The following is a 25,950-nucleotide window of genomic DNA, read 5'->3' as shown; positions in this document are numbered from 1 at the left end:
AGTGTCTTGTCACTGCTTCTAACAATAGTGATTAGTTAGAAGCCGAGTGCAATCAATTCCTGTTCTTAATAGAACTTGTTAAAAATGTTAAATAAATGTATTCAATTATTTTGTGTCCTATTTTTAATTTTATATAACTCTGCCTGGTTTTTGGATTTTTTTTATTATTTTTTATTTTTTATAATTAACCCTCACAATCTAATCCTGATGGTTACAAAACATATACTCTATTTTCAAATTGATTTGCATTAACTTTATTGGATTTTTATGATCACCTCATACATTTTATCAATAGGCACCTAAAAAAATCATAATTCAAATGTACTGTTTATCTATCTAATAAGTCATTCATCTTATGTAACTGTACATGACAATGTACAGATTTTATAGTTTTAGTAATATTTCTGATCCCTGCACACTGCACCCAACTTTCTATTGGAAAAGGAAATGCAAAGGATGTAGCACTAACCTTTTGTCTAGTGAAGCTGCTGTTGTGTCGTGTCTTGCATCTGTGGCAGGATGTGTGTGTATCCTCTGCCTCCAAAGGCCATGTCAGATCAAAGTGCAGGTTAAGTGGTCAGTGTGTCAAGAAAGGGGAAAGTGGGGTAAATGGTTCAGCCTGGGCATTACAGCCTGCAGCTACTTCACATAATATAGTGTTAACCTTCAGGGATTTTCTTTAGCTTTTCATGTTTTAGTTTGATTATTTAATAGCTGTTTTCCCCATTATTGCTTTATTAACTTTATATTTTTTTTTTAAATAATACCTAATAAGGTAAAGAACATATTTTAAACTGTTTAGTGGATCAGATATCCTATAAATATCCTGTAACTAATCTATGTAAAAACTATGATTAGTCAAACGTTATGAATTTTGTTGTTTTGTTATCCTGAATTAATAGAAAAAAACCTGTTCTTTTTTTATTTAAAATGTCTTATTTTAAATAAGACACAACATGTCAAGAAAATAAAATAATAACTTAAGTAGATCCGTATAAACAAAACTAGTAACATGAAGAGCAGAAGAATGGTTGCTCTAGAACCCAACACTCTGACATCTATACGACACATATTTATATATGCTGTTAAAATATAATATGTTCTAGTAACATTATAAAGGATTAGCACAATATGTGGAATTGTCTGTTTTAAATGCACTTTTCTTGTATAAAATTATTGGCCAGTAAGTATTTTTTACGTGCAGCTCCAAGGTGTTTTGAAGCCTGAAGGCGTGAATAAGCAGCACTCATTAGAATACAGGAGCTGTCCGTCTGCTGTGGTGCTGAAATTTTTTTCAGCTCTATGTTATGAAGCAATAATTAGTGACATCTTTTCACAGTCATCCTTTAAAGCTCTTGATATAATGCACTTGAAGGATTGTTAAAGAAAACTTTGGAAATAAAATAGCTTCTAATCTGAGTTTAATCATGTCAATGTTCCAGTAGTTAATTCAGCTGCGGAGGCAAATTTACTACGCTGTTTGCAAATAAATGACAATATCGACAGTTTATCAAGATCTAATGTTTCTAATACCTAAATAGACTACCTAAGAAAATGCTTTATATTAACACAAAAAAAACCCAATAATAGCAAATTAGCATATTTGGCATTATAAGATGGCTATATTGTTAATGCAAAAAATGGCTTTTAATCCACAAGCTTAAAAAAGTATAATTTAGTTAATAATATGTTTATAAGGAAAGGTCAAACTGTCATTTAGTATTAAGTATTTTAAACTTGTACAATCAATACATATCAATATTTAAACATTACAAGCTTTGTTGAGAATGATGCTGGAAGTTTGATCAATTATCTATTTCATTCACGGTTTTGTCTAAATTGGGCCTAGTAGCCTTTGGAATAGATGACATGTGCCATGTGTGTGTCCTCCGATGCATTTATAAATATTGCAAGAAAATATTGCAGTAGAGTTTAGGGGTCAGTTAGACTTGTTTAATCACTGTAGGTGTTAAATAGATATGAGATGTTTTGTTATGTATGCCTTTCCTGTTACAATTGTATTATGAATATTTGTTGGTTACAAATGTTTTGTATGAATACAGTTTGTTCACAATTTCTGTATAGCTTTGGATGTTTGTGCATTCTTGTTTAGGTGTTGAACATCTACCTTACTTTTACTTCAACAACTCTCTCTAACCTGCTCCAATCTGTCTCAATACAAGTGTAATAAACTAATTCGTTAATGAATGTATTAAAAACGAACATTATAATTAATTCTTCTGAAAGCAATGACAATGTAAAAAAATGCGCAACAATGTGCAGATAATCAATTTCATGATGTCATAAGTCACCTTTTTAAATCTTCCATTTAGGGCCAAGGTGTGTGTCTGTTGTGCATCAGAATTTATACGTATTTTGAATAAGAACATAATTTTAATATGTGCGAGGAAACGCGGAATTTAAAAATAACTTTGTTTAGTTTGGAAATTAACACTATTTGTTGAGCACCTTGTACGCCCTCTACTGGCCATAAAAGGGACGCACACAAGATTTTAATCTGTTAGCTTTAGACATTGGATGCAAATATTTTACCAAATATTTGGGGGCCTTACAAAAACTGAAAAATAGTTGTTCTTTATACCAAAAGGAGATCCATATATTCATTGTATCTTGTCAAAACAGTGCAAAAAATGTTGCATCATGCATTTACAAATATAAGGGACTTATCAAACCATCAGCCTCTACATCTATACATCACTACATACATCATAAATATAGCGGTTGTTTTAAGCGCACTTGCAATGTCGCAGTTTTTCGCTTCTCTGATGTTGGACGCCTGTGGAGCGGATCTCTGCTGGACGCCGCGCTCACCTGACGATTTATCCAGCAGCGAACTAACGCCATGCAGGTTCACCACGGGGGCAATAAACCTACCCCATCCTTTAGGGCCATATCCCCATGCCCTCGGGCACAGACCATAGACCCGCTTTAGTCTTCATCCCCGAAAAGGCCTTTTCTGTCTTTTACACTCCCTCCTTCTCTCTTAATTTGCTTTGAATGCCAGTGTCAGTGGGTTATGTAGCCCAGAAACACTGTAGCTGCGTTTATAAGTAGCATGTAATTAAAACCGCCAAGCGCACAGTTTGCAATGTGTTTGAGAAAAGAGTTCGACTTGAACGCACTGCTAATTGCTATGGAAAAGGGTGCAAACTGTGACTGATTGAGGTGCAAGTAAAAAAAGATTCAGATTAATGCCTCTGTCGTGTCAAGACAAAAACTTGAGAAACATGTACACAGATAGGGAAAGCAGTTCAAGCAGATAAACATCACTGCAATTAGTAAACATTAAAAGAAAATTAGTAAAAAAAAACATTTCATTAAGGAGCTCGTTTGTATGATGTGCAGGGACAACAAGTGTCCGAGCTTTAGTATCAGCACAGCAGCTAATAAAATCCATTTAACATTAAAAATGTATACAGATTGTCACTTCTTTGAACTAATACGATACGTTTGCATTTGTTTTCAAAATACACGTGCAGGTTGTAGGAGAACAGCCGTAAATGTGAATAAGATCAAATTCCCAGGCAGGTCAACAGGCTATTGGCGTTTCAGTGATGTGTAACGTTACCTACACACTGCAGTGTGTTTTTCGGTGTTTGCATTTAAACAGTTAAACTCCACCATCTTGAATTTAATAAATGTCCTTCTAAAAAAAAAAGATGTTTTGGGTTAGAATCAAGTTGAACTCGACATGTTTGCCGTTTTTTCCACAATGTGACATTTGCCTCTTTATTTATGGTTTTTCCTCCCACTGACAGAGAAAGATTTCTGACTTGGATTTTTCACTCTAGAATTGATTTGACATGGATATCCAATATCCCTTTAAGCATAATCAAACGGACTCTCTGGCCATATCTCCCCCCACAGTTTCTGACGGAATTAAGTTACAGCTCCAGTCCGCTGAGCTTCATCACGACTTATTTGGAGAGTTGAATATATCATAAGGGAGTTTATTAGCCGTTGTCAGAACCCTGTAGTAAACAGAACTCATATCATTCAGACGAGGGTTCTGAAACACTATAGCCTGTTGATAAAAAATAAAATAATATATAAAAACAATAGCCTACTTAATAAGACAATATATGAACACAATGCATTTACATGATTATATTTAGGCCATCAGGTAGACCAGTGTTTAATCATAAATATATTATATGCTCATTTTTATATATAATGCAAAGAAAATATATCGAATAAGTTTAAATATGGGCTAAATTCTAATAATGTTTACTTCACAGTAGTGTTTTGACTTATTCATTCATTTATGTTTTGTTTGTATAGCCCTACAAAATTCTGTGTCATGTGCTAAGACGTTTAGACTACAAATAGTTAGTGCACTAATCATACTATACTAATACACTAATATACATATTATACACTAATCACTAATAATATGTTCATTTTACACTTGGGTCACAATTCACTTTGGAAAAAATATATACTAATTTTATGTATGTATGACTTGAATGCCATAAGTAACAAGTTAATAAGATATAATTGGGTATTTACAAGGACCACACTTCAATTAACTTCTATTCTCACAGACTTGCAGCTCCATAGGTTTCTCATATAACTAGACAGATAATTTTGGAGTGAGCTGACGGAGGTCCAGTGAAACAAGGAAATCAGAAAGGTCACGGATGTCCCTTATATTGAATTAGTGTAGTATCACGAGGTGCTCTCCAACGTGCTTCCCCTGTGAAGTTTGGTTTTTAGAATAAGAACAAGTTGCGTGTTAGCACGTGAATGGTCTCCCGTGTTCCGGCCGCCCTTCCCTCCCGCGCGCCTTTGTCCCCGCGGTGCAGCGCTAACACAACATTTGAAGTTGCTTTTCATGCTCACAAAGACCGAAAGATGTTAATGTGGCCAATAACTGCTTAATGGGGACCTGATTTCCATCGCTCACTTTTGTTTCGTTTGCTCTCAGTGATCGCATGTGAGAGACTTTAGAAGCCATGCAACTCAACTTGTAAGCAAATAAACCAATATTGACAGCAACAGCAACAGCAACAATACTAATATTATATTGTAATATTAATCATCATCATCATCATCATCCTCCTCCTCCTCCTCATCATCATTATTATTATTATTATTAAACTACTATTGACAGCAACAGCAACAATACTAATATTATATTGTAATATTAATCATCATCATCATCATCATCATCATCATCATCATCATCATCATCCTCACCCTCATCATCATCATCATCATCATCATCATCATCATCATCATCATCACCATCATCATTATTATTATTATTAAACTACTATTGACAGCAACAGCAACAATACTAATATTATATTGTAATAATAATAATTATTATTATTATAATCATCATCATCATCATCATCATCACCATCTTTATTATCATTATTATAGTGTACAGATGTAATCATATCCATTTCGTTTATAAATATGTGTTATTTAATTTTATATACATAATGCCTTTATTATTAAAACACCTTGGACTATTTTACTGTCATTTCTAATGAAATTAAAAAATAGAATTATATATATATATATATATATATATATATATATATATATATATATATATATATATATATATATATAGGCCCTGGTATGCATGCGAGCTTGTACCCAAGTGAGAATGACTGTTCTGGCGTGTTCCTGCAGTTCCTGCGCGCTTTTATCCTGCATCTCATGACGTGCAAATTTGACTCATAATTCAGGGAGACTCTGAGACCCCGAGAGACCAGGGGGGTTAGTTATTTAACTGTCGACACGTCTCTGGACAGATTATTACCGATGACAGCTTACGTATTTGTCACATTAGTCCCATAAGTGGAGAGGACAAAAAAAATTGAAATCGTTTATTGCAAGACAAATGAAACACAAAGTCTGTAAGAAGTGGCGTTTTCTATAAACTAACGGACCAGTAAGTTTTAGTGAATTAATTCTTGTTCTTTGTTGTGTCTTATAGTTAAACACATTTATTCTCTGTTGGAAAAAAAAGATGTGTACAGTGGCCCAGGGTGCTAAGTGGACTTAATGTCGTGCTCCTGTTGTCTGGGATAAAAAAAGGAAAGACGAAGCATTGTTTCAGCTGATAGCAGTCTTCCAGACCAGTGATCGATCGGGAAGTCTTCAATGTACAGGAAAGGATTTGACTGACGTGTGGATCTCAATGAGCCCTAGAAAAAAAGGAACGCTATTTTATAGAGGACAGAGGGAAAAAGCATATAGAAAAAGAGGGACAGATGAAGCGTAGTTGTATAAGAAAACATGGGATGCAAAGAAGCAGCGAAGTCTAAAAGAAAAAGGTGCATCTAGGCCTAATGAATGCCACAAATAAATACTCTTTACAATTGCATCCCTTTTGCTTACAGACAGTTTTTAGGGCCGTGGCGGCGTCATGTCCTGCTGGGAGCCTCGCGTTGTGTCCATTCAACAGACCAGTACTGCAAGGTTGCTTTTGAAAGACGTCAAGAAGTGCATTGCAAGTGCAAAACTGGTTTTATAGATCTTATGAACCACTTTTTTATTATTGTATAACTCTTTGGCTTGGATCACTCCTATATTTAATAATCAAAGCACTTATGGTAAAACTTGTGTAATCAGAAATAACACGTTTCCTTCTCGAACTATTCGACGCTAAATTTTCCGACTTGATCGTGGATGTTTTTATCAGTGTCACATCGCCTTGAACCCTCGAGGTCAGTGCACGAGAAAACTTTGCATGTTTGGACCAATCAGAAAACACCGTCGGCTTTCAGGACCCTCCTTCTCTCAGCCAATCACAGGCCTCGGTGCGCTGTAGGGACACAACTCTTCAACTGATAAAATGTTTCGCTACCAAGCGCCGACTCAATCTACACAACAAGTGCGTCCAAACGGCCGCGGAAAGAAATTGTGACTTCTGAATTTTATTTTAGGAACAAAATCGGACTCATCTAGTCTGGATATCACTCGGTAACTTCGAAGGACCTTTTTTTCTGAGTGATCTGTTTCCTCCTGTTACGAAGTTGGTTTTCTGAGGACGTATTACAGTGACACTTCGTCGGCCTGAGAGATAACGGGCAGATCCGACCCCTGATCTCAACCAGATTCCGCCTGGATCTCTAAAATCCACCGTTAATTCCACCGTTAAGTGGCTTCGTTGCTGTAGGAATTCGGGACATGGCCGCCTTAGCAGGGGGCATTCCCAGGATGGTGCGCCCCACGCCACCTCAAAACTACCCGAGAGGGGGCTATTCGCTCGAAGGTAGGGCATTAGCATCATTTTTCTTTAAATAGAAAAGTCATAACAACCTTGCATGGAAAAGGTTACTCCTATCAGTTGTGAATGCTTTAGATGTGGGTTGAATTTAGTCATAAAATGCCGTACAGTAAAAATGTGACCAGAAGTAAAACTTTACTGATGTAAATACATTTGGCAACTCCTAAAAGTGTGAAATTGTTTGTATGTAAGTTAGTGTTTATAATGTAATCAAGTGCTCTGTAGATTTACCATGTTTTGGAATGCTTTTTTAGATTTAGACAATAGGATACAGTTTGCAGATTAAAATCCATGTGTATATTATTATTATTATTATTATTATTATTATTATTATTATTATTATTATTATTGTTATTGCTATTATTATTTTTTAATATATAATTTACTTTTGCACTATATCTCTGCTTCGAAATTTGGACTGCATTATAGCGCTTAAACGATTGTGAATGCAAAAAAAAGAAAATGACAATAATAATGTAATATTTCTTGCAGTTTCAACACCTTTAGGCCAGGGCCGAGTAAACCAGCTCGGCGGTGTGTTTATTAACGGACGCCCGCTGCCCAACCATATTCGCCATAAGATCGTGGAAATGGCGCATCACGGGATCAGGCCGTGCGTCATCTCACGCCAACTGCGCGTCTCACACGGCTGCGTTTCCAAAATCCTGTGCAGGTACCAGGAGACAGGATCCATCCGACCTGGCGCTATTGGAGGTAGCAAGCCAAAGGTACCAGATCTATGTACTAAATAGGAATAATATTTAGAAATAGACTTAGATTTACAACAGAAAAAAAAGTTTCCTGTAAAGAACGTCGCATGTGGTAACGTGCCACCCAAAATGTCATCATCTTTACCCAAGGGGTCCATTACGTAATATCTGTAACACTTATATCCATCACTTACAATGCTACACAAAGATCTCACTTTTTTATTTACTTTTTAATATTGAATATATTAGTTGGGGCTTTAATTCTCAATTTAATTTCTACTACAGTTTTCTCAGACTTTGAAATAATGTACATATTGTTTGAGTATTTGAGAAGAAATAAGGAAAAAAAGGCTGATGAAAAATAATAATGGAATGAACTTTTGAAGAACCTTTGTGGAAACAATACGCACTCAGTGCACCAGTGCAGTTAATAATTCAGCTTAGTTTTTTTGACACGGACAGTGATTTGCCGTGTACCACTTTGTAAATTAAAGCAGAACACCACCCCAGACGTGGATAAGAAAATTGAGGAATACAAGAGAGAGAATCCGGGAATGTTCAGTTGGGAGATCCGAGACAAGCTACTGAAAGACGGCATCTGTGACAGAAACAACGTGCCCTCAGGTATCATTTATCAAACCATTCATTTTTTTTTTTTAAAGCATCTTAAAGGATGTATAAATAATACATATATTCTATAATTAATCAGCTTAATTTAAATGATTAGAGTAAATTATTAGGTAATTGTAGTAATGTTAGTAATTTTACTATTTAATAATAGTTCATAGATAATAGTAAAATACAGCGTGTGCACAAAAACCTTTGTTAAGCATTTGAGCTTTTTGTATAAGCCTAAAATGCATTAAAAAAAAATACACGTGTTTAGAAAAAGAGACGAAAAACAACCTTTTAATTTTTTTCATAGTTTAGATAGCATCTCTAAAACAGTGTAATGTAACTAGTATAAACTGTTGCTCTCTGTAGTCAGCTCGATCAGTCGCATTCTGCGCTGTAAGTTTGGAGGAAATGGGGAGGATGAGGAGGACGATGATGAAGTTGAAAAGCGGGAGCTTGAGGAAAACGAAAGACGTGCAAAACACAGCATTGATGGCATTCTGGGTGACAGATGTAAGTAAAAATTTTTCTACTTTTTCATTTTTGCGCAAAGTTTTGCCTGCATAAATGGAGCATGATGGCATCCTGCTTTGATTAACACGGCGAAGTGTATGTAACATGTTGGCTATGCAACTTGACCACAGTTTACTCTGTACGGATTTTTATTATTATTAGCTTGGTGTTATTCTTCTTCTTATTAACAACAACAACAACAACAACAACAACAACAACAACAATAATAATAATAATAATAATAATAATAATAACAATAATAATAACAATAATAATAATATTCTTATTATTATTATTATTAATGCAACACGTTGGAAGTAAAATCTGATCCAAACTTACTTTATAATAATAATAATAATAATAATAATAATAATAATAATAATAATAATAATAATAAAATATCCCTCTTATTATTATTAATGCAACACGTTGAAGGTAAAACCTGATCAAAACTTATTTTATAATATACATTTTTATTAGCCTGTTATTTCTACTGTGTTGCTGTTACTGTTATGTTTTATAAATAATAATAATAATAATAATAATAATAATAAACAATAATTAATAATAATAATAATGTTAGTATAGTTAACTTTTAATATTATAATAACTAATATGACGACGATGAAAATTAATAATAATAATAATAATAATAATAATAATAATAATAATACTTATTATTGTTGTTGTTTTTGTTGTTGGTGTTGTTGTTGGTGGTGCTGTTTTAATGTTGTAGTTGTTGTGTTTATTGTTATTGTATGGTCAGGGTTGGTGAATTGTATATTGGTTGATAATTTATTAATAATTAATACACTGCAAATGAGAAACTTCCCGCCAAGGCAGCAGTTATATGTCAGTTGCAATATGTGTTAGATTAAGTTTATACATAGTAAAATATAGGACTTCAACGGTTGAATGGTCACTGAGATGAGGTTGAATGGTCACTGAATTCACACACACACACATATATATATATATATATATATATATATATATATATATATATATATATATATATATATATATATATATATATATATATATACACACACACACACACACACACACACACACACACACACACACACACACACACACACATATATACACACATTATAACTATACTTCTGAGGTTAACGAAACGGGCCAGGAAGCAAACTGTGAAGGAATCAGTTAATCAAACATTTGTCCAGGAGCTGCGCCCTGAAAGGCGTCACCGCGGCGCACAATCGGACACTTGAGGATGAACTTGAGGAGACAAAAGCGCGCGAGTCCATGAGCCTCACTCTCCGCTTTCACGTGCACAAAAGCGTTTCTTTGTGCGCACAAAGGGCACTGGGCTTTATAAAAAAAAAATCCAGAGAAAGGCAGCAAAAATAGGCTAACAAAAAGACGCTGAGAAGACATTATAGACGGCCAATGAGAAATGAATTATTCAAGAAAGAGCTTTATTGGCCAGCGGTTTCGCAATGCGCACGGCATCGACCAAAATACATTTACGCTTTCGTCCAAATAATATCTCCCTGGAAACCTTTCAGCAAAAACGAAAGAAAAAATGTAACAAATAATAATAAATTCACGCGTCAGTGAGGAAGTAATCAGCAGTAAAAAGAATTAGACAAGTGCTAACACTTGTTGATCGCAGACTCATTAGAGGCAGTTTTTATGATGATAAGGATTCAGGCTTAGTATTCAGTAATCACGTAATAACAAAGTTTTTTTTTTTCTCCATAATTATTTGAATTCCTATTAAACATGTGCAGAAAATGAAATGGTTGTCTGAACTACAGACCAAAATGTGTTAGGCATTTAGGCTTTCCATGTGTCCTTATTTAGAGGCATCCAGCCTTTCTTGAGGCTTAGGGATATCAGGGATTTTACAAATTATATTTAGTTAGTAACACAGGTTATTAATCCCAGACTCTTCTATTAGATGTAAAGTGTAACATCCGCACACGGAGTCACAGCCAGCGGGTAATACTCGCTTCTTTTCACTTCTCTCTCTCTGTTTAAACTTGGAACCTGATCCAGGCCCTGACATTCTTCTAACCTCCTTTCGCAACCTCGCTTCTGCATTAAACTCTGGGTTATTAGGGTGGGATCGGATCACGTTTAGGAAAGCACCACGTTGTGCTCTACGATCGCCATTGAAACTCCCGGCTCTTGATTAAAATCGAGCGTGTTTTATCGACTCTACTTTCAAAGCTCCGCCCTCTCGTCTCCGCCCACGGCGCGCGCTCGTCTCTCTCTTATGCGTCACGCGCGGGAATCAGTTCCTAATTATTTCACCAGGCTACTCTGGAGCCTTTTTTATTGTAGACGCAAAATTGATACGAGTCTATGAAAAGCTGGACAAAGAACAGAGCTTATAAGGGTAGTTAAACAAGATCTAAAGGTCAAGCAAATATTAATTGTTACACAGCATTATGCAAAAAAAAAAATATATATATTTATATCTTTATAGTATAGATTTATATATTATAAATAGAAATTTACATATTACACATTACAGATAGATATTTATATATTATATATTTTCTGTACTTGAAAGTGTATATATATATATATATATATATATATATATATATATATATATATATATATATATATATATATATATATACTTTCAAGTACAGAAAATATATAATATATAAATATCTATCTGTAATATGTAATATGTAAATAAAAACGAAATATATATGTTTTATATATATATATATATATATATATATATATATATATATATATATATATATATATATATATATGAATTATATTGTAATATATATATAGATTGTAATATATATATATATATATATATATATATATATATATATATATATATATATATATATATATATATATATATATATATATATATGCACATATACACTTCAAGTACAGAAAATCTCTTTTAAAATTGTGTATTTAGAACCACTAATGTTAAGACATTATATTATTCTAAATAAAATTATAATAAAATAATCAAGTAAAAAACCAACCAACCAACCAACCAAACAAACAAACCAAAAATGGCATTTATGGCAGTTAAGGTAAAATAACACTACTTGAAATTAATATAGTAATATGTGTAAGTGTGCATAATATAATCATAAAATGCATGTGAAAATAGTGAAAAAGTCTCATGGTGCACAAATAAACATAAATGATACTTTAACACTTTGTAAAGTTGATTCAACACTATAAGTGTTCCCTTTTTTAGCTGAGTGGCAAACAAACAATTATCTTTTGTCCAAATGCTAATCTGTGCGCATCATAAAACTCAAGCCCTCCTCACAGTGTTCTTATCCCTCCTGACGGACAGTAAAGTCTTTCCCTCTTTTGTCTTTTTAGCTTATTTACTGCGAGGTAGCTCGGGAGAAGCAATATTTCACTCTGCTGTCTCTTTCACTTGGGCTCCTGGTTGTTGCTCTTTTTTTTATGCTGCTCAATTAAAATCTGAAAAGGGTGTTTTCAGTATCAAGAGGGAGTGTTTTTACCAAATATTGATTAAGTAGGTTCTTGAGTCTATAGTTGTCAGTGAGTAGGGCCTGTTGGCCCACTGCCCCCACTCCTCAAAAACCTATTGTTGGGGTCTCTTTAAGTGCTGAGATCAAAGCATATGCCTTTAAGATTTATTTGTCTGGGAAAAGCCAGGGCAGTGAAGCAGCAGACTGAATCAGTGGAGCATCACTATACTGTAGCAGTGAAAGTTTCCCTTACAAGCAAGATGCTGCTGAGGCAGTGGATATTACAGCATTATTACAGGCAAGAGCCTGTGCGGTTCATGAGAGGATCTCTGCATATATATATATATATATATATATATATATATATATATATATATATATATATAGATAGATATAGATATAGATATAGATAGATAGATAGATATAGATAGATAGATAGATAGATAGATAGATAGATAGATAGATAGATAGATAGATAGATATGTATGTATGTACTGTTCATATTGGTATATATGGATGCCTCTCTATAATTGTTTACTTTAAACATTTTGAAAGAATAAATAAATAAATAAATAAATATAAATATATATATATATATATATATATATATATATATATATATATATATATATATATATATATATATATATATATATATATATTTATTTATTTCTAGGATGCAAATCTTAACTTATATTTCAAGAATTAAAAGATTTTCCTTCCTAACCCATTGGGCTATGTGTATATTAATAAAGATTTTCTCACAAAGACAAGCTCAGATGATTGCGTCCTCTCTTTTCCCTTATACTATTAACTTTGGAAAAGCTGACAATTCTCGAGCCTCATTTAGCTAATTAAAAGTAACTAAAGTCATCAAAGAGCAATGGCCCCCGCTCTCTCAGACTTTCATTTTATGGCGGGCAAGAAAAGAAAACTCAGAAATACAAACAGTCAAAGGGATCAAGTTTTTTTTTTTCTTTCTTTCTTTTTTTTTCGAAAGGGAGTCCTGCCGAGGCCAATTGAATAAGCTTAGTGCCTTCAGATGTGCCATGGTGAACGCAGTCAACATGTAATAATTAGTTTCATTGAGGAGCATTCCAACAATCTGCTGCCATTCTCCCGAGGCTATTGTCCCTCCCGCAGGCCAATAGCCAGGAAGACAGGGAGAATCAACTCCTAACAAAACATGAAAGAAAGCGAGGAGGACTTTGTTTGTGTAAATAAAGTGGGGGTGCTGGCTCGCCAGTATTCTGGCAAGGAACTTGCTCAATAGACGGAGAGAGAGAGAGAGAGAGAGAGAGAGACAGACAGACAGAGAGAGAAAGAGAGCAAGAGAGAGAGAGAGAGAGAGAGAGAGAGAGACCAAGACAGAGAGAAAGAGTAGTGTGAGAGACAGACAAACAAGACAAAAAGCAAAAGAGTGATGCTGTTGTGGATCTAAGAATAGAACTTGCATCACTCAACATGGAACAGTCAGATTTATGTTATATGATTACAGGAGCTGAGTTTTTTTTCCCCCCAAATGCCTCTTTCACATAGCTGTACAGCTTTTTGGGAATAGTTATGTTTTTCTGGTATGATTGTAAATGCATGATGCATTTTTAGAGTACATTTGTGTACAAAGAAGGGGGGAAAAGAGGGAGAAAGAAAGACAGGACTGTGTCCGTGATCAATAAACAAGGGGCCTAGTCTTCCTGCTGGAATGCTTTTCTCAGTCATGACTCTGAAGCCCTGCAGGCAGAGAGATGCAGCACTAAATTCATCCCTGTTCATCTCAGTGTCCTCTCTTTCTCTTTTTCTGATTCTACATGTGGAATCAACTGAATTTCATAATGCAGTGAATTTTAAAAGTAGTTATTATAACACAATTGGAAATATCTCAAATAATTTACATTTTTGTAGATATTCATGCCATCCAATGAAATCTGAAGCTATATGTGGTTAAGGTTTTGCTGAGGGATTTACTGCTTGCAGCTTTTCGTAGAATTGTATTTTGTATCAAATAAAAAGCAGTTGCTGTTGCTTTAGTGATAATGCAACTAATATGAAATACTTTATGACTAGGTTTAAAATACATGCTTGCTCCATTGCACATTTCTGCTATCAGGATCTGGTATTTTTGTACAAAAAAAAAAACCTATGCTTTTTACAACCTTTGTAAATGGGCGTTTGTCTTTTTTTTTTTTTTTTCAGCAGAGGAAATCACTGTGGCCCATGAGGCTAATTTTCATTACATTAGGAATTTCTGGGAAGTGAAGTGTACTGGCATTGCTTTATAAGAATATCATTTAACATAATTCTGTCATACTCTTAGTATTTCAGGGCTGTTCTGTTTTTCTTTTCCCCCAATCCTCCTCTGTTTGTCTTTTCTATTAAGAAAGTACTCCTTTTGTGCTGCAACTTTAAATGAAATAAACACACACTCACTCACACACATACCCCAAGTTTATCTACAAATGAATGCTTGACTCTATGCTTCATTGGTTTTTCTTTCTCTTGTGGCACCAGCATTGTGATCCTCTGATATTAATTCAAAGGACAATTAATGAATGCAGGGTATCTTTGAAGTGGGGTTCTGGGGTTGCGCCCAGGCCTGGCCCCTCTGAGCTGATGGACTTCCCTCTTTCACTCCAAACTTCTCTCAAAGACAGTTTGAAGTGGCTGAAAGAGTAAGTGAGCAATGGAAGGTCAAGGAGAATAGGCGCTCCTCTCCAAATAGATCTCTCTCTCTCTCTCTCTCTCACACACACACACACACACACACACACACACACACACACACACACACACACACTCGCTCTATGTTCTTTTGGAAGTGTTAGTGTGAGCAGAGGATAAAAAGGAAAGTGGAGAGGTCAAAGGGGTAGGGGCCAACCTATAAACACACACAATAAGATGGTTAATTGAGAAAAACAAGACAACGTTGTCAATCACTTAACTCGGGGAACTTCACTTCTCACTCTTATTTCTCGGCGCGATTCTGTAACTTTGGGAAATTAGAGGCGGATAGATAGAGTGAGATGAAGAAAGAATGAAGTTCTGCGTTTTGTGAAACGAAAAGTGGATACATGTATTTATCTTCTTCCTGATAATTTTTTCTAGTTCAGCCATGCACATTTTTGCATTAATAGGTGAGGTTAATATATAGACAGGGGTTATGTGACCTTAATTTATTTTCCTTAAATGTCTCTTCCCTTTTCTTTTTAGAAACAGTAACAAATACACTATATATGCTTTCATTCATAAATCTTTTATTAAATATCACAAAAAAATGAAAAAAAAAAAGATAAAAATTATTCACAGGACAGCAAATGCAACTTGTTGAATTTAGTTGTTTAAACATTCTTTTTACATCATCAGGTATGTAAAATAAAATGTAGTCAAAAAAAGCTCTGTCTGATTCTTACATATATCGAGGAGATTTTTAGGAGATTTTCTAACATTAAAAGATTAACCCAATTTATACCCAACACTGTTGAATTACTGACTGACAATAGTTCTGGTTGTAAATCAAATCACAATTTTATATTAATAAGCCTGTGTTATTAATAAGTTAGCGTTTCTGTAGCAAAAACTTATTCACAGACACATGAGAGGAGGAAGTCTAATAACAAACTGATTAAAATGCGTAAGTCTAATCATTTATCTGGTGAAAATGTGCATATGCTTGTGTCAGTTGTTCTATTAACTTCAATTTAAAGCAGCTGTGTAGTTTGTGATTTTTATTATTATTTTATTATTTTAGTCATAATAAATATATATTTTTTATTTAAGTAGGGTCATTAAACTACTAAGGACTCTGTTGAGTAGATGTTGTTGTTACCACTGACTTATAGGGATAAAATTCCCCTATATGAATTTTAAATATATACTCATTCTATTTATTTATATAAACTGATTTGTGGCAATGGATGTTCTCAAAAGCGCTATACAAATCAAATTAAATGTATGCAACTGAGCCCTGCGAGGTGTAGATTATAAAGTAGGCAGAGCATCAGAACAGAGATGCAGCACCTTGTTCACTTTCTGATCCCCAGAGTGTGTGAGTCTGTAAATGTGCTTGGTTACAGATGAGCCCTGGGTCACTTCTCTGCAAATGCTTTCTCTGTTGGCAGCGAGGGTTAAAATAATGTTGTTTCTCCCAATGAAAGGTAAATGGAGCTTTGGGAATAAGTTCTTTATGAGTGCAGCCGGAGTTTTTTTTATACAGGCTGTTTAAGCCGAATAAATAGTGGGTTGGTAACATTTTTACCCAGAAACTTTTTCAGACATTTTATTTGAATGGGAAATTGACCTCACACACAAAGTATCTAAAAAGGCCTTAGTTTATTAAAAATTTTTTTATTACAAATAATTACAAATGACAAATAATTTACATGAAATTCTGAACTTAATACTATTTATTTGTTTCGGGATTTAAGAAGTAATGGAAGAAAGTAATTTAAGTGTAACAAAAAAGCCTTATTATTATATTTTTTTATAAAGTACATTTTGCCACAAATGTTAATGATAGCGGCTGGAGTCAAACAATATTTTTTCTTTCTTTCTTCTGAGAGTTTTTTTTAGTAGTGATACATAGTGTGTGTTCACTTGCTGCTCTATATGGGTGCTGTTTTGGTCTAATAAAGCGATTGGGTGCCATAGTGCATGTTCCGGTGTAAATGTGACACTAACAATGCCTACTTTTCCCACTTAGTTTTTACATCAAATTAACTACAATATGTTCTATTTGTTTGTTTATGAATATGTTTTAATTGGGTGAAATTCAATTAACTCTTGGGTGTTGCATAAATATATTAATTAAGATCAATATATTACTTAAAATATATTTAATTACTTTTACTGTAGCCCCTACTTACACCACTTTTGCTCTTTTAATTTTTTCCCCCATTACTCTGTCACTCTTGCTCTCTCCAGCTGGAGAGTTAGTGTCTCTTTAGCAGGCTGAGTGCCTCCCCAGTTCCTCCCTCTTAACTAAATGCCAGCCGCAGATGGACTCATAATCAGTCTCTTAACCATTCTTTCCTCTGCATCTGCTGGCCCTCTATATACTCCTTAATACACTCCAGCAGCGGCACACGGGCCCAAGAGCCCAAAGGGCCAGCGCTCCTCCACTGAGCAAATAAATGCTTCATTTGTCTCTTCTGCCTTTTGTTTTGTTTGCTGAACACATGTCACTAGCTCAATTACCCTGCCATTTAACTGCCCCTCAGGAGGAGATGACTCTCCCCCTACTAAGAGCTATAAACGGCCCAGATGGCTACTCTCTCTTAAGCTTTTTCGATCTCCTTTCTCTTTTCGCTTCTTTTTTTCAGTTTTGTTCTCCCACCCTTCCCACCATGTTTCCTTTTTCTGGAAAAGAAAATCTTCTTTTCAGCATTCTTTAATTTTTTAAGGTTTGGCCTAATCTACAGTGTCAATCAAATGTCATTTGCTGACTCACTCGCTCTGGGGTGAGGTTCACCTCTTTTGCTTAACATATTTACAGAGAAAGTGTGACACCGGGTCTCTGTGAGGGTGTGCATGAACATAAAAAGGGTTGTGTGCATGAGAAGCATGCTACCAGACAAACACTGAGTAAACACTGCAAAACTGGAACACCAGTCATGCTTCCAATAGTAACATGGCAAAGTTAACAAAGTCTCCTCCTGTTGCCATCACTGCTCAGTGTTGTCCTCATGTTGCTATTTGGACCAGTGGAATTCTTTCTGCATCAGTGCTGCATTCTTATGTCCGCAGGTGGAACCCATTCAACAGGGTGGTTCGTTCTCTCTCCCTCTCTTTCTCTCTCTCTTCTTTAGTCCTCTCCTTCCACTCTGATAGAGGGTTGATAAATAGTAAGGCTGTGTTTAGGTCTATAGAGTTTTTAACAGTTTTTGCCCTTTTTGTTCTGCGTGTGTGTGTGTGTGTGTGTGTGTGTGTGTGTGTGTGTGTATATGTGTGTGTGTATGCACACTCCAGGAGTGACTGCTCTGAATACAAATACCCTCCTCGAATAGAAGGCATGCACCTTGTGTCAAATTAATGAATAGCCTTGCACTGTGACAGCGGGGGAAGTATTGTTATTACTGCCTCCACAAACACAGCGAGAGAGCCTGCATCTGCGGTACCAAGCCAAATCAGGCTATACAGTGAGACTCTGCTACTTTCTTCTCCCAAAGGAAAAAAGTCTTAGTCCTGTCTGGCAGCGCAACTTCATTTAAAAGCCTAATTTCCTCTCCTGATTAAAAGTCAGATGGAAAACACTATTTATCTCTGCTACCCTCTTAAGTGAGCTGTCCTAACCTGAGTTGGGTGCATATAAAAACAAAGACTTACAAGAAGAGAGAAAACATAAAGAGATGGAAATAGAGTAAGATATAGTTTTCCCCCAGGACCTGTCTGAATTAGAAGTAGTAAGTGATGGAGGAGGCTTTTTGGTGAATTCCTAGTTTTGTAGTTAGGCAAAAAACTCTGCAGGAAACCAGCCAGTGCTTCCTATTTCTTGAAGTGACTTCCTAGTAAAGTCCATGTAAACACATTGACACCCCTTCCATCTGGTGTATCAATATTTAATTCATCCATTCATCCATTCATCCATTCATCCATCGATCCATCAGAGAACTATGGTTTATTGGAATTTTTTGAGAACAGTGATATCTATGATAGGGAAGTTCCTACAGGTGCCATTGCAGTTGAGTTAATAGCTTGAGGGCATTCTGTGGGGGAATTTAAACATACTTCAGACTTTTAGGTTAGCAGGTTTAGTTTACAAGACTTGTACAATTTACCAATTACAAACCCATAGTAGCATTTTTGCAAAACCTTGATTTCTTTAGATTTCATTAGCAGACGTAAAAAAGATTGCTGAAATATAAGACATCAATCATTATAAAAAGAAGAATAAGAGCAAAAGGAAGGTAAGAAAGTATATATATATATATATATATATATATATATATATATATATATATATATATATACTTTCTTACCTTCCTCTTTAAGCCCCCCATCCACACGTAAAACCCCCTGGCGATGGTGAAGGAAGGATCGGGGTGGCCCCTGCTGTTCCCCCATTGGCCCCCACGTCCTGCCCCCATTGTGCCCCCCTTGTGCCCCTTCCCCCGCTGGGCAGGTGACAGCGGTCCTGAATGCCCGCCTGCCCAGCTCTGATGGATCCTACAGATGGAGCGTGGAAATCAGACTCCAAAGCCTTCAGCCACAGGCTTCTCCATATAGGCCAACAAAAGACGCCCAAATAACTCCCTGAGTAGGAGAGAGCAAGAGAGAGGGAGAGAGAATGGAGGATGACAAAAGTAACAGTGTCATTTACTATTAACTCACAGCCCATGATGGAGTGTTTTTGCCACAGTTGCAGATAATAAAAACTCAGAGAAGAAAGACGAGAGAGAAAGGGACAAGAGAAAGACAAGTATTGAGCTTTGAACTCCATAATTAACACTTAGCCTTTTCTCCAACTGTTACTTTCCTCAACTGTTGAACCATATTTACTTTTGATCATTTGTTGTTTTTATTTGCAAGTTTCATGAAAATAGAATATGATAACTGCACTTGCTTTCAAAATGTGCAAAGACTTTATTTTTACGTCCATGTAAAATTGTATAAAACGTACTTCACTCTGTCTGGCTCTGTCACTCTCTTCTTCCTTTCCAGTTTTTTCTCTGTCCTTCTCTTCTCTCCGCTCCAAATCCTTGTGAGATGCCTAGCGAGACCCATGCTGGTAGCAAGTTGCAATATTTCCTGTGTGGCTGTATAATCACAGCAGCTCTCCTGCTAGTGTGACTTCTTTTTGCTTTTAATTAAAGTTCAAATTCGGGATCTCTTACTCTCCATTCACAAGTACTTGAGGAATTTAATTTATTTTCGGTTCATTTTTTATATTTTTTTTATCAGCTCAAGATTAAAATCAATTCAAGATTAATGAATTATAAGTTAACCAAGTTTGCATTTAGTACCAGTGTCAGAGCTGCAGATGTTTGTGTTGTTCTTGCAAACTAGCTCTTATATTATCAGTCTTTTATACTTTTAATGCTGTCAGTGATAACTGACACATTTTAATAAAGTAATACAGACTTTTTATGTATAAGTATATACTGGTTACTTATTTAAGCCTGACTTGGAAAATTAAAAGCACTGGTTGAAATTAGAAATGACACCCGTTTTACATAGTATGGATTTCTTGACAATTTAATTTAATAAACTATTTTATTTTTTAAACACAATATGAGACATACGATAGTATATTTAGATTTTTTTTCCTATGTTTGTGAGAAAAATGTGTGGATGAGCTTTGTTTTTACTGTTAAACTGGAACTTCGTGGTTCATTGACTGATGACATTTTCTTGTCCTTTTTATGAATTGTCAGTAACTTAAACAAACTAAACACAAAAAGAAATAGTTGATTGCTTGCAGGTATGTAACAGGTAAGATAAATAAATCTCAAAAATCAAGATTTTATAAGATTATATCTATCAGCTCTCACAGGACAAATATCCATGCTTGGTGAACTGTTCCCACTATTGCAGGGTTGAATCATAAAGATATGGGGAGAGGGGCAGATGAAAAGAAAGGAGTTAGAGAAAAGATATGGTTGGTGTCGGACGAAACAGATGCCATGTTTGTGCGTTGCAGACTGGGGATTTCGAGGCGAATTATTGCACAAAAGCAGGCTGTCACGCTAGTTTGAGAGGCCTAATCATTATTTGATAGAGAGCCCCATCCCCGCCTCCTTGGAGATGCTTAGCTCCAAGCTCAAGGGCAGTCTGAATGACCCGTGAATAAACACTGTCCAAAACTTACAGCGAGCACAAACATAGTGTGCATGCATGCATGATTTTGTGTGTGTGTGTGTTTGTGTTTGAGTGTGTGTGTATGTTTCTGCATGCATCTGCATGTCTACATTTAAAGTGAATCTAATCATCTCTAGGAAAATAACAATATTATTTTCTAGAAAATATAACAACTGTTGATTCTGTGCAGAAAATCTAAAAAACATTGATTGCAGAATATTCCTGTATGAGTAATTTTGATATATTTGAAATCTAAAAGCATATTTGTCTCAAAACCAATTGTGGATCTGCAGGTGAAATTTTAAAACAACCATGTTAACGTCTATTACATCACTTTGTCTATATTTTATATTTCTCTTGTGTATACCAGATCAACACCAGTTTCCTTCATTCCCATACATGAAATCTGTAAAGGGCTGAGGACTTCATTTAGCTAACATGACTGTGCAATATTTGTTTTAGCGAGTCATTCAGACGAGGGTTCCGATATAGACTCAGAGCCAGGTCTGCCCCTGAAGAGAAAACAGCGCCGCAGTCGCACGACATTCACTGCCGAGCAGCTTGAGGAGCTGGAGAGAGCTTTTGAGCGCACACACTACCCTGACATCTACACACGCGAGGAGCTCGCCCAAAGAGCCAAACTTACTGAAGCAAGAGTGCAGGTAAACACATAAAAACCGCCCCCTCCCCTCCCACCACCACAACACACACACACACACACACACACACACACACAGAGAAAGAGAGAGAGAGAGAGAGAGAGAGAGAGAGAGAGAGAGAGAGAGAGAAAACCCAGCTAAAATACTGTTTATTAAATGCCTTTATTTAAATACTTTTAAACTCTTTGAATTATGATCTCAGGCTCTCGACTTGTGACTTTTTTTGTATGGGCAACACAAGCACACTCCATTACACAAACTCTCTCATACACATACTCATGTGCTTATAAATGATTCTGCACCCACTCCTTTGTCACAAGCACACTGAAGATCCTACACTCTCATGCTGCAAAGTTTTGTTTAATATTTTTCACTAAATATACACACAGGACTTATATTTCCTTAATCACACTTTTTGCCCCAAAGAGATTTTAGCACAGACACCTTGTTAATTAGAGTTTTTTGGGTGTTTTGATTTCTAGGTGTGGTTTAGCAACAGACGGGCTCGCTGGAGGAAGCAAGCAGGGGCAAATCAGCTGATGGCATTCAATCACCTGATTCCTGGAGGATTCCCACCATCGGCCATGTCCAGTTTACAGCCATATCAGCTTCCAGAAAGTCCTTACTCTGCATCATCTATACCACAAGGTTGGTTGGATGCCATATTTAGGTCAAACTCCCACTTATTCGGTACACTTAAAAAATGTAAACACAGTGGCTCTATGTATAAAATATTTCAGTGTTGTCACCTGCATTAATCTAATAATAATAATACTAATACTATTATCATCATCGTCATCACTCAAGCTCTATTTATAAAATAGATAAAATAGGAAGGAACATGTTGGAACATGTTAAAAAAATGTAAGCACATTATATTCGTAGCAATGTTGTTAGCTATATACAATATCATTGATGCCAAAATCTAACACGTTTGACTTTTTACATATAAATGACAATTCTGACAAAAATGCCTATTCTAAATACAGCCTAACTTCGTTTTTTTTCTGCTTTCTATCAGCATTAACAGAACAAACCAGCACAGTGCACAGACCCCAGCCTCTTCCACCAACTTCAGTGCACCAGAGCGGTCTAGCGACCACCCCGGGAGCTCAGGATGCTACTTCAGCCTACTGCCTCTCTTCAGGTCGTCATGGCTTTTCAGGCTACTCAGACAGCTTTGTGCCAGCACCAAGCCACTCTAACCCGGTTAACCCTGCTATTACCAACGGTCTCTCAACACAGGTCAGTGCGCTGTTTCTGAGGTAGAATTGCACTTTTAAGGTGTTGCATTGTTTGGTTAGAAGAATTGTGTTCGTGTGTTATGACTTGGCTGCCTGCAGAGGGCATAGTCATGACTGAGTATAGGAATCAATTCCTTCCAAGGTAAGGCTGATAAAAAAAAAGCTTTGATCATGTTGGCAAGTTTGAACATGTCTCATTTGTTGGCAACTGAAATTTTAACTTGTAATAACCTTCATCAATCAAGTGATAATATCAAGTAATATTCAATTTTGTAAAATGCACTGGACATAGCAATCTGTCTGATTTATTTAAGGTGTGTTTTGGTTATGTTTGTTATCCACTCATGCTTTAATGATTAAGCTCACCTAAATACAGTAGACGAGTACTGTAAACACAAACCTTTTTCCTCATATAAACTCAGGAAGTTCTTTGCCACTGTTCATTAGGGCTTTGCTCAGTAGATCTACATAGTAGATCTACATTCATATTGTTAAAAGCAAAAATTTCATTGAGTTAAAATTTTTGTGCCTAGCATACTAGAGACTGAGGGGTGGAAATCATAATGGAAATGCTCTACAGCATATTAAGGCATAAAATCAAAAACTTTGTCCACTAGCTATCATGGTGACTGATAGTGTAGCAGCAAATGAAGAGAGTAAAGGCTAGAGTGAAAGTAAACAAGTGGCAGAAGGGATGGTGATGAAAATGAGAAGTGAAAAGACAATTATGTGATTACACACTCGTCGGCTGCTATCTCCCGTGGTGAGCACGATGTGCAGCCATGCTAACAAGCGGAAAATGAGCTACTAAGCACCTCAGAGGTGCCTCCTGCTCGATCACACACGTGATACTGTGGAAGCACATGGGGACGTCTACTATGTACTTGATGACTTAAAAAGAATTCAACAAAAGGCTGTAAAAGTCTTGTGGTGGGAAGCATAGATGGTTGGGGAGCGGAAGGGTGTCGAAACTGTTGCATGTGATTCTGTTTATGCAGAAGGGCCTCGCGGGACTTTTTTTTAGTTATTACGTACAAAACAGGGTGACAGAGAGCATATTTATGTCTAAATATATCCAGAAATCCAGAAATAAAATTTGACAATGAAATTCGTTGTCATTGAATGTTGTTATTTTTTGGTCTGGTTGCAGTGTCTGCTGTTGTGTGATGGCCATTCTTCCCAAATAACTGACTGATTGTAATATTTGTTTGACTTCATTGTTTAACATGGATGAGATGACATTGCATTGGAAAGTATAAATGTAAAGTTTTTCTTTATTAAACCTGACCCCTTTACAAGCCATTAAACATGGGATTGGTGTCTCTAAAATTCACACAGAATATGGTATTTCTATTAGTTTGTGTGTGTGTGTGTGTGTGTGTGTGTGTGTGTGTGTGTGTGTGTGTGCACATATTGGTGTGTGTATGACCCTGGCCAAAGCTGATTAGTGGCCTTCTGTTGCCCCTGGAGAGCAAGAGACATGGGGTGTCACGATGAGGGCACAATTTTGTGTCTGTGATTCTAATTATGGAATGTTCCAGAACCTTAATTGATTGGAATGAGAGAATTTATCCTTCATAATGTGCTGTGTAATTTATGCTAATGACTCACTTTATTTCTTAATTGTTTCATTTATATATTTATTGAGTGGTTAAAGGCTGGACACAGCACAGACTTGATATGATTCACAATGAAGACATTTCCTTATGGCTTAAATCATTTGTATTTTAAGTATTTACCATGTTTATTGTTTATATTTATTTTGGTACAAACCAGGAATTATAAAAACAAAAGAAAAAAAGTAATTTTGCAATTGGAAAAATTAATTCAGACACTTTTTTAAGCTGTGGAGAATATTACTTGTCTCCTGTATTGATTTTATTATATTTAAGTGGGTTGTAAATTGGACAGTAAAACCATTTGTAAACAGTAATCTACAGCAAAAATTACATTTTTTATATTCTGGCTATTAAATATCTAAATATTTGCAAATATGCAGAGATATATGGCATTATTCTTTTGGATGTATTATTGCATTGTTGGTATGTATGTGTACGTGTGTGGGTAAAGAGAGAGTAGTCATGTGCTACAGCCTGGCTCAGCTCACTTGCCCCATGGGTAAAAATCTCACAGGTCTGGCGTATAATCCAGCACATACCAGTGTTCTTTTTGCACCAAGCCTGTTGAAACCACCCGCATTCTCACGCCGTAGAACATAAGCCCCGGAACCACTGCAAACCAGAAACACTACAGATGCATATGCACACATATACACACATTCAGCCACATTCACACTCTTTTCCTTACTACCAGAGACTTAAATACATGCATTCAGATTTATAGATAGATGTTAAATTTGACTTTTACCTTAACCCCAATATGTGCCTATAAAAAGTCCACACAGACACACACAGACACACAGACACAGAGATACACACACACAGACACAGACACAGACACACACACACACACACACACACACACACACACACACACACACACACACACACACACACACAGAGTAAAATAAAAATTGAATTTTTAGAATGTTTACAATATTTAATATTTTCAGCTACAGTTGAAAGAGAATCTTAACATAACTTAAAATCAAAATAAAAAAATTAGATTACATTTATACATTTTGTTCATTACCCTTTTTGAGTCTGACCAAGATACAGA

At 35.6% G+C, this 25,950-nt stretch overlaps 1 protein-coding gene across 3 annotated transcripts in view; it reads left to right on the top strand.

Annotated features, from left to right (window-relative positions):
* Positions 1-6,843: 6,843 nt before the first annotated feature.
* Positions 6,844-25,950, top strand: part of pax3a (paired box 3a) — a 25,381-nt gene continuing 6,274 nt past the window's right edge. For 2 of the 3 annotated variants that reach the window (XM_046877193.1, XM_046877195.1), the window contains exons 1-7: positions 6,844-7,255; positions 7,763-7,998; positions 8,475-8,604; positions 8,965-9,108; positions 21,831-22,030; positions 22,510-22,675; positions 23,049-23,272. In XM_046877193.1, coding sequence (XP_046733149.1) covers positions 7,171-7,255; positions 7,763-7,998; positions 8,475-8,604; positions 8,965-9,108; positions 21,831-22,030; positions 22,510-22,675; positions 23,049-23,272 — 1,185 coding nt within the window. In that variant the 5' untranslated portion in view covers positions 6,844-7,170. The remainder of the gene's footprint in view (positions 7,256-7,762; positions 7,999-8,474; positions 8,605-8,964; positions 9,109-21,830; positions 22,031-22,509; positions 22,676-23,048; positions 23,273-25,950) is intronic. The other variant, XM_046877194.1, reaches the window with a different exon arrangement.

Source organism: Silurus meridionalis, chromosome 20 (genome assembly GCF_014805685.1).
Source record: "Silurus meridionalis isolate SWU-2019-XX chromosome 20, ASM1480568v1, whole genome shotgun sequence".
Lineage (NCBI taxonomy): Eukaryota > Metazoa > Chordata > Actinopteri > Siluriformes > Siluridae > Silurus > Silurus meridionalis.
The sequence above is the reverse complement of the archived record's forward strand: the minus strand, read 5'-3'. Positions and strand labels throughout refer to the sequence as shown.